Source organism: Vulpes lagopus, chromosome 5 (assembly GCF_018345385.1).
Source record: "Vulpes lagopus strain Blue_001 chromosome 5, ASM1834538v1, whole genome shotgun sequence".
NCBI classification, from domain to species: domain Eukaryota; kingdom Metazoa; phylum Chordata; class Mammalia; order Carnivora; family Canidae; genus Vulpes; species Vulpes lagopus.
In genome coordinates this window covers 126,374,871-126,388,199 of record NC_054828.1, presented here as the reverse complement: position 1 = coordinate 126,388,199, position 13,329 = coordinate 126,374,871, and the positions used below count along the sequence as shown (strand labels likewise).

The following is a 13,329-nucleotide window of genomic DNA, read 5'->3' as shown; positions in this document are numbered from 1 at the left end:
CAGAGCCATAGTCGCTCACTTCACACAGTAAGCCTGGAAGTGTCAGGTTTCTGTGAATGACTAGACTATGCCTTTTTTTTTTTTTTTTTTTTTTTGAGAGCACAAGTGACCCAGCAGGAGGAGCAGCAGAGGGAGAGGGAGTAGCAGACTCCTCGATGGAGCAGGGAACCCAACGTGGGGCTTGATCTCCACCCCAAGATCATAATGAGCCAGGTCAACTGAGGTACCCAGGCGCCCCAAGGCAGTGCCAACCTTATCAGTGGCAACAGGTAACCGCACACGGCAAACTAGGACTTAAGAGGGTGTTGGAGGAGCGTCGACACACACCCAACATCTGAGCTCTCCATCCTCTTGGACTAAACTCACTCCCAGGTGTAAGGACCAGAGGCCATTTGGCCTGGGCCAGCCCACCTGCCCCTCCAGGCCCAAGCGTGGCCTTGGCAAAGCCCAGACACTGGGGACTCACAGGTGCTGCAGAAGGCTCTCGAGGGGACAGGACCCTGGCACGGAAAGCTGGGCAGGCTGCATTTCACCCAACTGGCGGAGGGAAGAGCTCTTTCCAAGTCCTTGGCATTCAGAGTGGAAAAGACCTCCCCCCATCTTCCTCCCCGTCTAAGCTCCCTGCCTCTTCTCCAAGCTCCCCTTCCCTTCCTGCTCAAGTAGGCCTCATTCGCCAACATGCAGCGTGGTGACTAGCTCCCGTCTCTCACCAATTCCTTTATTCTGAACATCCCGAGGAATCATAAAAGGACATGCTCAGAGAAGTGAGACAAACCGTCAGTTGCAGAGGTTTGTCCCTCCCCTTGGCCCCCGCTCCAGTCAGACCTGTTTTGTTTATAGCTCCTGAGAAACCACGTTCACCTACGGCAAGGAAAACCGTATTCTCAGATCCAGGAGGGGAGAGCGGAACTGGTGACGTGCCGGGCCCGAGTCTGGCTGAGCAGCCAAGGACGAGCTAATTCCGTGATCACAGCAATGGAGTCAGTCATGTGCAATTCAGGTGTTGGGAGGGAAAAGTGGCTTAAGAAACCGCAGTCATTCCCCTCAGATCGTTTGCTGAGTGAATACAGCACCAGCGGCAGGACTTGGCTCCATTTACTCCCCGAGGTGAAAGGAGCCGCAGCATTCCCTCCCAGCTGGACTGTGTACGGGCTTCCCTGGCCCTGTACTGTAGCTGGTGACGCTTGGTGCCGCGCAGCAACAAACAGGTGAGTAACCAGTGGCTTCCTAGAACCACATCCGGCTCTTGCACGGCCAGCCTTCCCCACATATAGCTACTGCAGGGATTTGACATTCTCATCTTTGGGGTTACACACAGTATGAGAGCCTGATGTCCTGTTTTGGGGAGTGGGTTTAGGAGTTGAGTAAGGGAACGTAAAAGGCCAGTGGTCAAAGTCAAAGAAGGTAGAGAGCTACAACACAGGATAATTATTGTTGAATTTATTAAAATAAGTTGACTGCCAAATGTTGTACCACATTCCTAACTTGCAGCTATGCAACTTGTCCAGGAGAGAAGACAAGTGGGAAGGAACATCTGTCCTGCAGGCAGCACTCAGGGGGCTCCATGGGCCTTCCCTAGGCCCCAGCCCTGACACAAGGCAGTTAAACAAAGGGCCCTGAGCACTCCATCACAGCCACTTCTGTGGACACTCGGGGCGGGCTGAGCTGGGACAGCAGCAGGGGGTATGGCCTGTCTCATCCTCGCTTTTCCTTCTACCTACATGTGGGCTAAATTCACTGTGCTCTGTGAGAATCCACAGCAAACGCTGTACAAGACTCGTGTACTTGAAATAAAAATGTTGACTAGGATGATGGCATTTTGATGGATTTTCAAAATATTGAAAACCACCAACTCCTAAGTCCTCTGGGATAATTTTCTCAGCCAGTGGGACAATCTCCACTTACAAAACACATTCAAGGTGAGCCGTCTGGAATGGACACACTAAAAATTCCCCAATGCCTAATTATTTCAAGATACTTTATTTTCAAAACAGGTCACAACACTAAGCTTTTGGCCCATTCTGCCAACGTACAAGCTACAAATGCTTGCTCAGCAGCTGAGGGGCACTCCTTAGTAGCATGTTTGAAAATTGAATAAAAATCCATATAAAACAAATATTCAAATAGTTTCCATAGGAACACAGATAAGTGACCCCATCTCCTAGTCTTCCATACTGTTGCATTCATGCCAACCCTACTTACAGACATCTCAAAACTAGCAGTAATTAAGTTAAACGGTCCCCCCAAATCCCACAATTCAAGCTAAACTCGAAGTTAACAGCTACAGGAGTGGCACCTACACGTTAATGCTAGCTGAAGCACAGGCAGCGGGGGGACGTTTCATCCCGCTCTCCCAAGCACAGGACACTGGCAGAGTGCTGACGTCTTGCTCCTCTACTTCGGGCGGGAAGTCGTGGTTCTGGATCTGCTGCATCAGTTGCCTGAGGGACAGAAGTAGCATATTCAGAAACCCTGAGTCACCCTGTAACTGGGCAGCTTCACACAAGAATCACTTATAAATGAGCCTATTTACTTCCTTGGTTACTAGGTCATCAGGAAGCAACTCAATGTTTCTAAAGCAAGCCTTTCTTCAGGATCATCATTTCCGTCACAGGGAAACCACAAGTCACGTGCATTCATTAAACTATTCTATTTATATATAAATACACTAATTTTTTAAAAAATAATTATACCTTTGCAAAAATCTGAAACCAAATACAGATCAGTATTCCCAGAAGGATTTTCTTTCCATTTGTATTTTCTGAATTTGACAGCATATATTCTTTTTTTTTTTTTCTTTGTTTTTTTTTTTTTTTTTTTTTTTATTTTAATTTTTATTTATTTATGATAGTCACAGAGAGAGAGAGAGAGAGGCAGAGACACAGGCAGAGGGAGAAGCAGGCTCCATGCACTGGGAGCCCGACGTGGGATTCGATCCCGGCTCTCCAGGATCGCGCCCTGGGCCAAAGGCAGGCGCCAAACCGCTGCGCCACCCAGGGATCCCCGACAGCATATATTCTTAAGGCAGAAAGGAAACTATTTTTAAAAACCTGGTTAGTGTTTAAATCTAAACGAGACAATTTCCTTTTAAACCAGACAACAGCCAGCAGAAACCTGAGGAAATCTGTTCTTATTAAACCATAAACACGTGTTGCCATCACTAACCATGTTGGCCCCGACATCACATAGTAGATAGTTGGCCTCTGGAATCCATTGAAAGTAGAAGCAGCAGCAACAGTGTAAGCACCCATGTTTTCAAAGAGCATCCAATCACCCACATGTATCTCCGGCAAGTCGCAGCGCTCAACAATGCGATCCAGACCATCACACGTGGGTCCCCATATGCTAGTGGAGTAGTACTTCTCGTCTGGTTTAGGTCTCTACATTCGAAGAGAGAGAAACACAACTAGTTACCCTTGTTATTATGACCACACATCTTAACTGCTGCATATACTATGTTCAGAAGGTACCTTCTGCAGAAGGGGCTTCACGTGGGCATGATCATAGAGGATGCAATTAAATGATCCATACACTCCATCGTTCACGTAATACATAAAGGTTTGTTCACTCGACTCATCTTCATCTAGAAAGGCAGAGTAGTCTCAATTACCACTTTCTGTACCAACTTACAACTATGTGTGCAGTGATTCATCCTTTATACGTACCATCGGAACCTGTCTGTTCCTTTAAGACTAGTTTTTTGGCAATGATGTTAACTGCGAGCGTGAAGGCTGATGCAACGTAGTATCTGCCAGGCTCGGCTATGACCCTTACCCCCGAGTCGGCCGGGAAGTACTTGTCCAGGGCTGGGTTGATAACACTGGTGATCTACAAGAGTGAGACAGACAAGGACAGTCATTATCAGGAGGAACTAACAGCAAAGAGCAGAAACCAGTGCTGTGATAGGACAGGATAAAAAAACGTTGAAAGCAGCCACCAGCAGGGAGGTTTATTATCAAGCAACCACAGAAGAAAAACAAACCAGCATCTCCCTAAAAAAACCCTGTGGTTTCACTTAGATTCCCCTCTGGATACCTCCCCTCCTTTGTAAGATGTTATGCGTAGGATTCTCCCCAACAATAAATCACCTCTTACTGAGATATCAAGGTTCCAAGTACTTTAACCTATCAAACTCACACCAACAGGATAAAACTCTTAATTCTTGTCTATCTCACAAAATCTCAGTAAGAAGGTGATCTGTTTCATAAATTCAACCACCACATAAGGGTCCACTTCATAAGATATGAAGTATTTAACTTCGTAATTTAAAAAAAAAAAAACTTCATAATTAAAATGTTTAAAGGAAAATACAGTATCTAGAAGAGCACACTTGGGGTAACGACATATGGTGAAGTCCGCACACTTTGCACAGCAACATTTCCTAAAGTAATCAATTGTTTTCCACGATTGGGTGGGGGCAAGAGACTCATTTCAGTTTGGAATGCCAAAGCACATTAAAATACATTAAAAAAAAAAAAGACTATTTATTCATGAGAGACACAGAGAGAGGCAGAGGGAGAAGCAGGCTCCTCGTGGGGAGCTCGACTTGGGACTCAATTGCAGGACCCTAGAATCACACCCTGAGTCAAAGGCAGACGCTCAAGCACTGAGCCACCCAGACATCCCAAAATACAATTTTAAATAACACAGAACTCACTGAAAATATCCTATCAAGACACTATTTCTAGGTTTGTACGATTTCTTTTGAAATTAGTTAAAACACTTAAGTTCTGAAATACTCCAAAATGGAATTTGCTAAAATAGCTGTTACAGGTTTTTGTTATAAATTACCTCTTCAAATTTAAGCTTTACATCCTCAGATCCAGGAAAGCCACCACCGATATCAAGCAGATACATGTTGAAACCAACCTCAGCCTAGAGTCAAGAAAATGAAGTCAATCGGATAGCCAGACTGATAACAAGTCATGAAAATGTATGCAACAGATGGGTTTAATCCTCTGGCATAAGGAATGACTTTTGCAAAAGGTGAATTCTAGAGCCCAGCCTAGTTACTGTCAGCCCTGGGCCCCCTCCCCAGCATGCTTGAGTTTATATACTCACTCCCATGTCAAAGACACAACGGGCATCAGAGATGGCTTGCACAAAGGTCTCAGGATCAGTACAGCCACTTCCCACGTGGAAGCTGGGGCAAAGAAAGGAGAATATGCTATTTTTGAAAATTACTACTTACAGCAGGAGAAAACTTGTAAAACATGCATTGTCTAGTATCTTAGCCTCTACGCCACCACCAAGATCTCACCTGACACCAATGACGTCAATATTTAGCTCTCTTGCCCGTTCCAAAAGAAGCCTACTGGTTTTGAGTGTGGCACCAAATTTAACACTGAGGCGACAGACTGCTTTGGAATCATCAGTGGCAATCCGCAAAACCAACCTAGAATCGGAAAAATGGTATTACACTTCCCATGACAGAAGACCACTTACAGCCATGATTAAGATAAAAATCCGTGGCTCTGATACCCCATGGTTGGAATCTCACAGTTTTATTCATCAAGAGGATTTAAGATTTTCTACTCTGTCCCTGACCCAGGACATTTTTATATTTTACTTAAAGCACAGGAATCTCAAAACTGAAAATCTGAATTTGACAATATGCAGGTCCCGTATGTGACCCTGCCCTTAAATGGAGGAGTAACTCACTTTGCCTTTGGATGTGCCCTGGCAACTTTCATCAATTCTACTTCACTATCAAAAGTCATCATCTGGACTCCATTATTTGAAGCGTACTTAATCTGAGACACTTGTTTACAAGGATTTGCATAGATAATCCTCTCTGGAGGCACCCCGAGACTCTGTACCAATTGTATTTCAGTCTGAAAAAGATGAGAGTATATTATATATACATAGTTCATCAATGAATGAAACTGAGTAACACTGGAGTTCACAGTCCCCCCCCACCCCCAATTTTCATTACTATCTATTGCCCAAGAAACACAATTTTGATCTGCCCTGTTGGGAGCACCAGGGCCATTTCAGATCATTTTGGAGTCCTGCTGTTTTTGCTTACCTTGCTGGCACAGTCAAATCCTGTCCCGATGGCAGCGAGGGTCTTCACTATGGTTCTGCTATCATTGCATTTGACTGCATAAAAGGGGGTGACCCGAGGAAGAGCTTTTAACCATCTCAGATGTTTCTTTAGAATGTCTCCCAGGTCAGCAACATAGAAGGCATCCTTATCATCCTACAGCAAAAGTGGGTACAGGGAACTTGTTGGCTGCCTAATCTCACATCCCACAGGCAGCCTCAACTCTCATTCCCACCAGTCTCCACGGAAGCTCAAGTTTTTAGCCTGGGCATGGACACGAATGTCACTATCATATGGAATGATCCACAGCGAATAAATTCTGTATTCCCTAACCGTGTGAGTTCCATTACATTTCCTGAGGATCCCAATGAAGTTTCTCAGTCATCTGCCCAGCATTTTCAAAGCTGCATGGCCAGCATGGACTTAAGATACTTACAGAGGATGAAACTTCATTAATTTTTTGGTCCAGAATATCCTTGGCAGTAAAGCCTTCATCGAGGAAATGGCAGTCGAACTCTGCATTATTAAAGTTGTTCATGGTTTCTTGATGCTCCCCCGAAACCTAACAAACTGCAAATAGGATGGAGGTATTTAGAAGCCATAGCCATACCCAGTACTTCATAACAAAAACCTGCAAACTACCACAAATACTTACACAGAAAACTAGGAGATGGAATTTAAAGAAATTATTGCCAGTTTCTCACAAAAGCCAATTCTCTGGAATTCCAAGTCCCACTGAAAATGCGTGTGTCCCTGGGGCCGCCGTGAAAATGTCCTGATCAGCAGAGAATTTGCTGTCCACCTTAGGAACATATCAAATTGAAAGATCAGGCACTGACTGCACATACACAGGAAGCAAGGCCACTTACACACACTCTGTAGATAGCTCACTCACTGGATTTGGGAATCCCATTATTCCAGGGATAGGTCACAGGATTCCATAAAGCTCTGCACTATCTAAAGACACCACAGATTTAACGCTAAACTTTCTCAAGGTGACACGCTAAAATCCCATTGTAGTACTTAAATATCGCAAAATAAGCATTTTAAATATTCATGCTAAAAAACCTATAGAAAGCATGTTTCAGGGGCACCTGGGTGGCTCAGTGGTTGAGCGTCTGCCTTTCTGCCTTTGGCTCAGGTCGTGATCCCAGGTTCCTGGGATCAAGTCCCACAACGGGCTCCCCAAAGGCAGCCTGCTTCTCCCTCTGCCTCTTTCATAAACAAATAAAATCTTAAAAAAAAAAAAAAGAAAAGAAAAGAAAAAAAGAAAGCACATTTCAGAATCTTCACTTAGTTCTTTAAAACAGGAAATTTTTTTAATGGTCAGTTTGATTTCAGAGAAGCTTTAGCTCTTTAGAACCTTAAAGTATCATTTCAGTAATTCTGAAAGATGCCTTATAAACACCTTGCTATCTCCTGTTGTCACTAAATCTTACACGGAACAATCTTTAATGACTGACTGGCATCATGGAAATGTCTTAAGGCTAACCTTACTGAGCACTCCTCAGTTCCTTAAGAATTTCACGAGCTAATTTTTATGCTATTTTATTTTCATGCCACGCACGTATTTTTCCAGAGAGTAATCACCACATCAACAAAATGTATACAGTTGTGGGATCTGATCAGAAATCAGCGTTCTTAAACCAGCGTGGCTGGGCGTCAAGTCAGTGATTCTGCAAATTTCATCTGTCCTTACCGGCACCCTGATCCTTGCTTAGCTAGGACAATAATCACATGGAAATGATTTTTGGCTAACTTTATGAATAACAAAAATAAGAAAGCAAACAGGAATTATGAATAAGCAAAAATAAAGCTTGTAACATTCTGAGCCACTGTCCTCGGTCTTTATTACACGTGACGTTGGTAAATGAGTTATCTTAAAATTATTGATTTTATGACCTTTTTAATTTGTTAGGCAGGACTTTCTTTCCACTGTGCGACCCGCTTCAGTGCCTGCAGCCTACGGCACAGAGGCCGGGCAATGGTTCGGGGCCACGGTTTGCTCTGGCATGGGACACTATGAGAGGCCCAGGGGGACGAGCCTGCCATAAATCCAAACCCATGCGTGGTAGAATTGGTCTTTTGATGTTGTGTGACTTTTAAGACTTTAAAACTTTCTTTTAAATCTCTACACCCATCGCGGGGCTCGAACTTAGAGCCTCCTGATCAAGAGCCGCGTGCTCTCCCGCCTGAGCCAGCAGGGCGCCCCTAGTAGAACTCGTTTTAAGACTTGATCTAGTGTGACTTTCTGGCGCAGTTAACCTCCTGCGTTGCCTGAAGCACCTCTAGGGGAAGTCGAGAGACTAAAGGGACAGCAAACCCTTCCTGTCTATATAATTAACACTTATCACAGGCTCGTGCAGTGACAGACCAGGATCGTTAGTTAGGGTCTTGTCAAATAGCTTTCAGGGCAGCGTTCAAGCTTAAACTTGGGCAGTTGTCACCACTTTGAAATAAATTGCTCTTAAGTACCTCTTAAAGCTTCATTTGAATAACTTGCAACACAGAGCAATTCCACTTTGTAGTGCCCTGTATAGCGAAGTTGACTTAAAAGTCACGGGCGGTTAACACAAGACAGCGCTCCTCTGCTACCAAATCCCTTCCTGCCAAGTGCGGAGTATTATGCCGGAGACAGGGACCAACTTAAAAAAATGTCACGAGGCAGCGAAATGATGCCCACTTTTAGCTTTAAATAAAGCCAACACATTCTGTCCTCCCCAAACATTTCTGAGAGGTTCTGCTTCCCACACTTACACCAATTATTGGGGGGGGGGGGGGTCTCAAACGACCACAATACGATCAGTTTTTTCTTTTTTTTCCTTTTTTGCAAACCCGTAAGGGCTGCCTCCTACGTGTAGGTCTGTTCTCCCGAACTGGGCTCTCAATAGTCTAGGCCTTGCTTAAACCTGAGTCCTGCAAAGATCCCTTCCACGGACCGTTCCGAGCCGCGGCTGGTGGAGAAGGCATCACCACGGCTCCGGTCCGGCCGTCATCTAGCTCCGCTCGGGCCAACTTCTAGGTCGGGTCACGTCCTCTGTGCGAGAACCGAGAGGAGCGAAACCGCCGGGCGCGCGGGGAGGCAGAAGGTCCGCCTCATGCAGCCCAAGTGGGCCGAGCGACGGGAGCCCGAGACCTGCACGGGCTCGCTCCTACCTCTCCTGCACCTGCTGCCACACGAGTCTTAAAAAAAAATTATAGCGGCTGAAGGAACCACGGGCCGGCCCGACAGCTTCCGGCTCCGAGCCCCACTGACGTGGTCCGGGAGCGGGAGCCGAGTCCCTCGGGCCGCCGGGCGCTCGCGGGGCCGGGGCCGGGGCTCGGCTCCCCGCTTCCGGGGGGAGAGCAGGCCCCGCAGGGTCGGCAGCCGCGGCCGGCGCCGGGACCACGTGTCCCCCGCGGCCCCGGGGTCCTCCCGGCCTCCGGCGCGGCGCGGCGCGCGGGGACACGTGGCCGGCCCCGTCCCTGCCGCCGCCGCCCCCGCCCCCGCCCGGACGCGCCCCCTCACCTCAGAGCGCGCGGGCGCCGCGGGCCAGTCCCATGGAGATGCCGCCGCCGAGCGCGCAGGACCGCGCAGCCCCGCCGCCCCGTCCGCCGGCCGCCCGCCGCCTCGCTCCCTCCCGCGGAGGACCGCCGGCCCGAGGTGGCGCCGCAGCTCTGGCTGAGGGGCGGCGGCGGCGGACGCTGAGGGGACTGACAAAGCCGCCGGCCGGCGCTCCGCTACTTATAGCGCCGCGCGTGTCGTCATGGAGACGCACCAGCTCAAACCAGCCGCGATCGGTTCCGTCCGGGCGTCCTCCGAGGAAGGGGGCGGAGCGCGGCGGCGGCGGCCAACCCGCGGCCGGACGGAGGGGCGGGGGGGCGCGGGCGACCCGACGTCAGCGGCTCCCGGCGCCCCTCGGCCCGGCCCCCCCCCGCGGCCCTCCCGGCCCCGCCGCGGCCTTGCGCACGCGCACGACGCCGCAGGGCTCCCCGGCGGCCTCGCGCCCTTCCCGGCCCCGCGGCGGGCCGCGCACGCGCACGCGCACGACGCCGCAGGTCCCCGGCCCTGGGCGCCATCCGCCGGCCGCGCGCGCGGAGGACCTCAGCCTGGGGCGGGAGCGGCCGCCGCACGACCGTGGAGCCCGCGGCGGACCGATGCCCGCGTCCGCGCCCGCGCCGGGCAGCACTGACCCCCGCCTGGCGGTAAATGCCTCGTGCCCCGAGGTCCACGTGGACCCCGCCAGGTGGACTCCGGCCCCGCCGGCCCCGCCCCCGCCGGGCGCAGACCCACGGAGGGGCAGGTGCGCGCGTGCTGAGGGCCACCTGGCAGGTGGTGGGCGCCTGGCCCGGTCAGCTGTGCTCCCGACCCCCGTGTGCCCCGGCCGGGGGCAGGCGGCCACGCGAGGCCTCGCGCCGCGTTAGGCCGGAGACTTGTCTCAGGGCCTCGGGGAAGGACGTGGAGGGGCTGCAAGCCGGCGAACCCCTCCGCTGCCCCCACCCACGGGTCGCCAGTGGCAGTCTCCGAGGGCGGCTGCGATTGCCTCGCTTTGAGGCCCGTGTACGCCCAGCTCAGCAAGAGTGCACAATGAATACATAAAACAAAAACAAAAAACCCCAAACCCTGGGAAATCGGCTGTCCCTTAGAGCGTGTCCCTCTGGTGCAGGGGGGCACCAATCTGGGGGGCAGGCACCCGCCGCTGGCCCCAGGGAGGGGAGAAGGAATGTGGGGGGCCTCCCTGTCTTGCATTTTACCATTCTTCCCCTTGAAGGCGAAATGCAACACTCAGCGTCCCACCCTAGAGTGTGGGGTGTGACCTACCTGAGGGCCACCTGTGAGGATGGAAAGGATGGGTGAAGCTGGCCCAGGTGGGGCGTTGGTGCAGAGGGGCTGCAGAGGAGCTCAGCGCTCTCCCCTGTCCCTGGTGCCCACTTGTTGTGTGATCTTGGGTCAATGACCTCCCTTTTCTGGGCCTCGGAAGAGGTTTGACTAGATGACCCAAGGATCTTTGCAGCTGCAAAAAGCCTGTCAGGTTTTGAAAAGCTTCCCTTGCAGTGTCCCCGCAGGCCTAGGGCACACACTTTATTTTTACATAGTCCTTGAGCAGCTACTGGGTGGGTGCCAGGCACCACTGGACTAGGGACAAGAGAAAGGGAGTTATCTCCACCCTATGGAGGATGAGATTAAGAACCCATCAGAGGGGATCCCTGGGTGGTGCAGCAGTTTGGCGCCTGCCTTTGGCCCAGGGCGCGATCCTGGAGACCCGGGATCGAATCCCACATCAGGCTCCCGGTGCATGGAGCCTGCTTCTCCCTCTGCCTGTGTCTCTGCCTCTCTCTCTCTCTGTGACTATCATAAAAAAAAAAAAAAAAAAAAAAAAAAGAACCCATCAGAGAACGTTACAGCCCAGACACTAAATGCAACAAGCTCTAGAATCATGGTGAACACAAGGATTTGTCCCCCCTCTCTGTGAAGAAACGTTTTGTCCCAATGACAGAGTTTTTCCCACATTCCAGAAGTCTCCCCTGCCCAGCACTACGGCCAAACAGGGATCAGTGCCCACACCCCCAGTTCTCCTTGGCATGTCAATCAGCCAGTCACTGCGAGATGAACACTGTCCCGGCTCTGCAGCCTCATTCCAGGCAGTGGGGACGGGATGTCTCCACACATGGGATCCTGGTAGCGGCCTGGCATGGTTGGGGGGGAAGGACAGTCAGTCCCCATCTTGCCAGCAGCTTACTGCCGTGTGAGTGTGACCTGGCCGCCTCCCTGACTCTCTGAGCTTCTCTTTCTCCAACCATTAAGGGAAAGTTTGGGGCCAGATCTAGGATCCCGTTTCAGCTCAGTTGTGTGATTATATTTTAGATTTAGAGGTATTAACTGAAATTAGAGGCAATGTCTTGATGGAGGAAGCCAGATAGTCTGTCCCTCTGTTGTACCTACGTGCTGCTCACACCCAGGTCACCCATATATGCTGCCTCTCCTGCTAACCCACACTGAACATGCAAACTCCTGCCCACATGCCGTACTTTCCTCTGGGGAAGCCACGTCTTGCCCCGATGATCCATCTGACCCAGTTAGAGAAACAGAAGCAAGAGAAGGAGGCAGTGCCGCTTCCTTGAGTACTGGCCCAGCTGGCTACAGGGAAGCTCTTGGACAGAGGCCCTTGGCCTTGGGTCTGGGAGTTAGCAGGGCCTGAGTCATTAAACCCAGCTCCTAACCTGGATTTGAGAAGATAAATCGGTGATGACTAAACCTGGCCTTATTCATATGCATGGCACTAATGTCTTTCTGCATGTTTTCGGTAGACTCTGTCGTCTCTGGTACTATTTCCTTTCCTTGGACAGAAGCAACAGATCCTTGTAAACTACGTGGTGGCCTCCACCTAACGTGGAGGTGAGATTTTTGTGTTTGGTGCAGAAAAGGTAATGGCAGCAAACAAATACGTCAAAAGCCACGTCGGATGTGCCAGTAAGAGCTGTATCCTTAGTCATCCCACCTAAGTTCCGGGACCAACTCCCGTTTTTTTTTAGCTACCCTCACCACCAAGCTCATTCTGGAGCCCTGGGCTTCCCTTCCCCTCACTGGGTCTCAGGCTTTTGTGTAAAGCGCTCTCTGGCTAGATCAGAATCCAGAAACATGCAAGCTCTTGCTCTCTGATCTTCTGAGAATCCATAACTCCCCCTTTACAACGAGGCTTATGGATAAATCTGTTGTATATGGTTTTTGAACCAAAAATGAGAACACATCTGAAGAAGGAGCTGCTCACACAAAAGGGTTTATAAAGGTATATATAATGATTGCAAATTTAAGGAGGCATCTTTATTGGAAATAATTAAATAACATCAAGGAGAACACTCAGCAAACATTTACATATCCATGTAGTGAATTTGGAACGTTAGGCATTGAGGGCTTCCTGGAAAATGAGTCTGTGTCCTGTCCGCATGTGCAGGGTCATCTGCTACTGCGCCAAGTTTCTTCCCAGAAACACAGAGTTGACTATGGAGTGAGGCTCACAGCATCCAGGTCCATGAGGACTTGGGAGATGGTAGGGCCTGTCCTTCCAGGGCGCCATCACTCAGGCCACCTGGGAAGCAGCCATGGGACACTCTAGTCACATGTGGATGTTGGGCCAGAAATAGTGCTCTGAAGCTCCATCACTCACCAGCACGCTAGCCTTGCCCTTGAATCGCTTGAGGTGTTTCCAAAAATCCAATCCGCCCTCCAAGGTGGAACGTGTGCCATCTTTGCCAATATCCAAATGATGTGCCCCGGGCACAGACAGCTTCCGGGAGGCCCTCCT

At 50.0% G+C, this 13,329-nt stretch overlaps 2 protein-coding genes and 1 non-coding gene across 3 annotated transcripts; 1 reads left to right on the top strand and 2 right to left on the bottom strand.

Moving 5' to 3' along the window:
• Positions 1–1,425: 1,425 nt before the first annotated feature.
• Positions 1,426–9,728, bottom strand: ODC1 (ornithine decarboxylase 1). The gene is made up of 12 exons (XM_041757297.1): positions 9,555–9,728; positions 6,702–6,848; positions 6,483–6,616; positions 6,029–6,202; positions 5,662–5,834; positions 5,261–5,395; positions 5,062–5,143; positions 4,792–4,875; positions 3,666–3,828; positions 3,471–3,583; positions 3,166–3,380; positions 1,426–2,441 (listed from the first exon to the last, which is right to left on the bottom strand). Exons 3-12 carry the CDS (start codon positions 6,582–6,584, stop codon positions 2,297–2,299), a joined length of 1,386 nt encoding a protein of 461 aa, XP_041613231.1. The 5' UTR covers positions 6,585–6,616; positions 6,702–6,848; positions 9,555–9,728; the 3' UTR covers positions 1,426–2,296.
• On the bottom strand, positions 7,980–8,114 carry LOC121492288. Its single transcript, XR_005988184.1, has one exon. It is a non-coding gene; the product is annotated as a small nucleolar RNA SNORA42/SNORA80 family (small nucleolar RNA).
• LOC121491896 (proline-rich protein 2-like) lies at positions 9,593–10,450 on the top strand. Its single transcript, XM_041757021.1, has one exon. The coding sequence runs from the start codon at positions 9,593–9,595 to the stop codon at positions 10,448–10,450; it is 858 nt and encodes a 285-aa protein (XP_041612955.1).
• Positions 10,451–13,329: the final 2,879 nt, after the last annotated feature.

What these genes read in the sequence shown, in the direction of transcription:
- ODC1 (XM_041757297.1), bottom strand. Translation starts at nt 6,584, where the DNA reads ATGAACAACTTTAATAATGCAGAGTTCGACTGCCATTTCCTCGATGAA. An exon ending in GATTTGACTGTGCCAGCAAG is followed by an intron (nt 5,835 to 6,028) that starts GTAAGCAAAAAC and finishes CATCTTTTTCAG; the next exon opens with ACTGAAATACAATTGGTACA. An exon ending in GGAACAGACAGGTTCCGATG is followed by an intron (nt 3,584 to 3,665) that starts GTACGTATAAAG and finishes CTGCCTTTCTAG; the next exon opens with ATGAAGATGAGTCGAGTGAA.
- LOC121491896 (XM_041757021.1), top strand. Translation starts at nt 9,593, where the DNA reads ATGCCGCCGCCGAGCGCGCAGGACCGCGCAGCCCCGCCGCCCCGTCCG.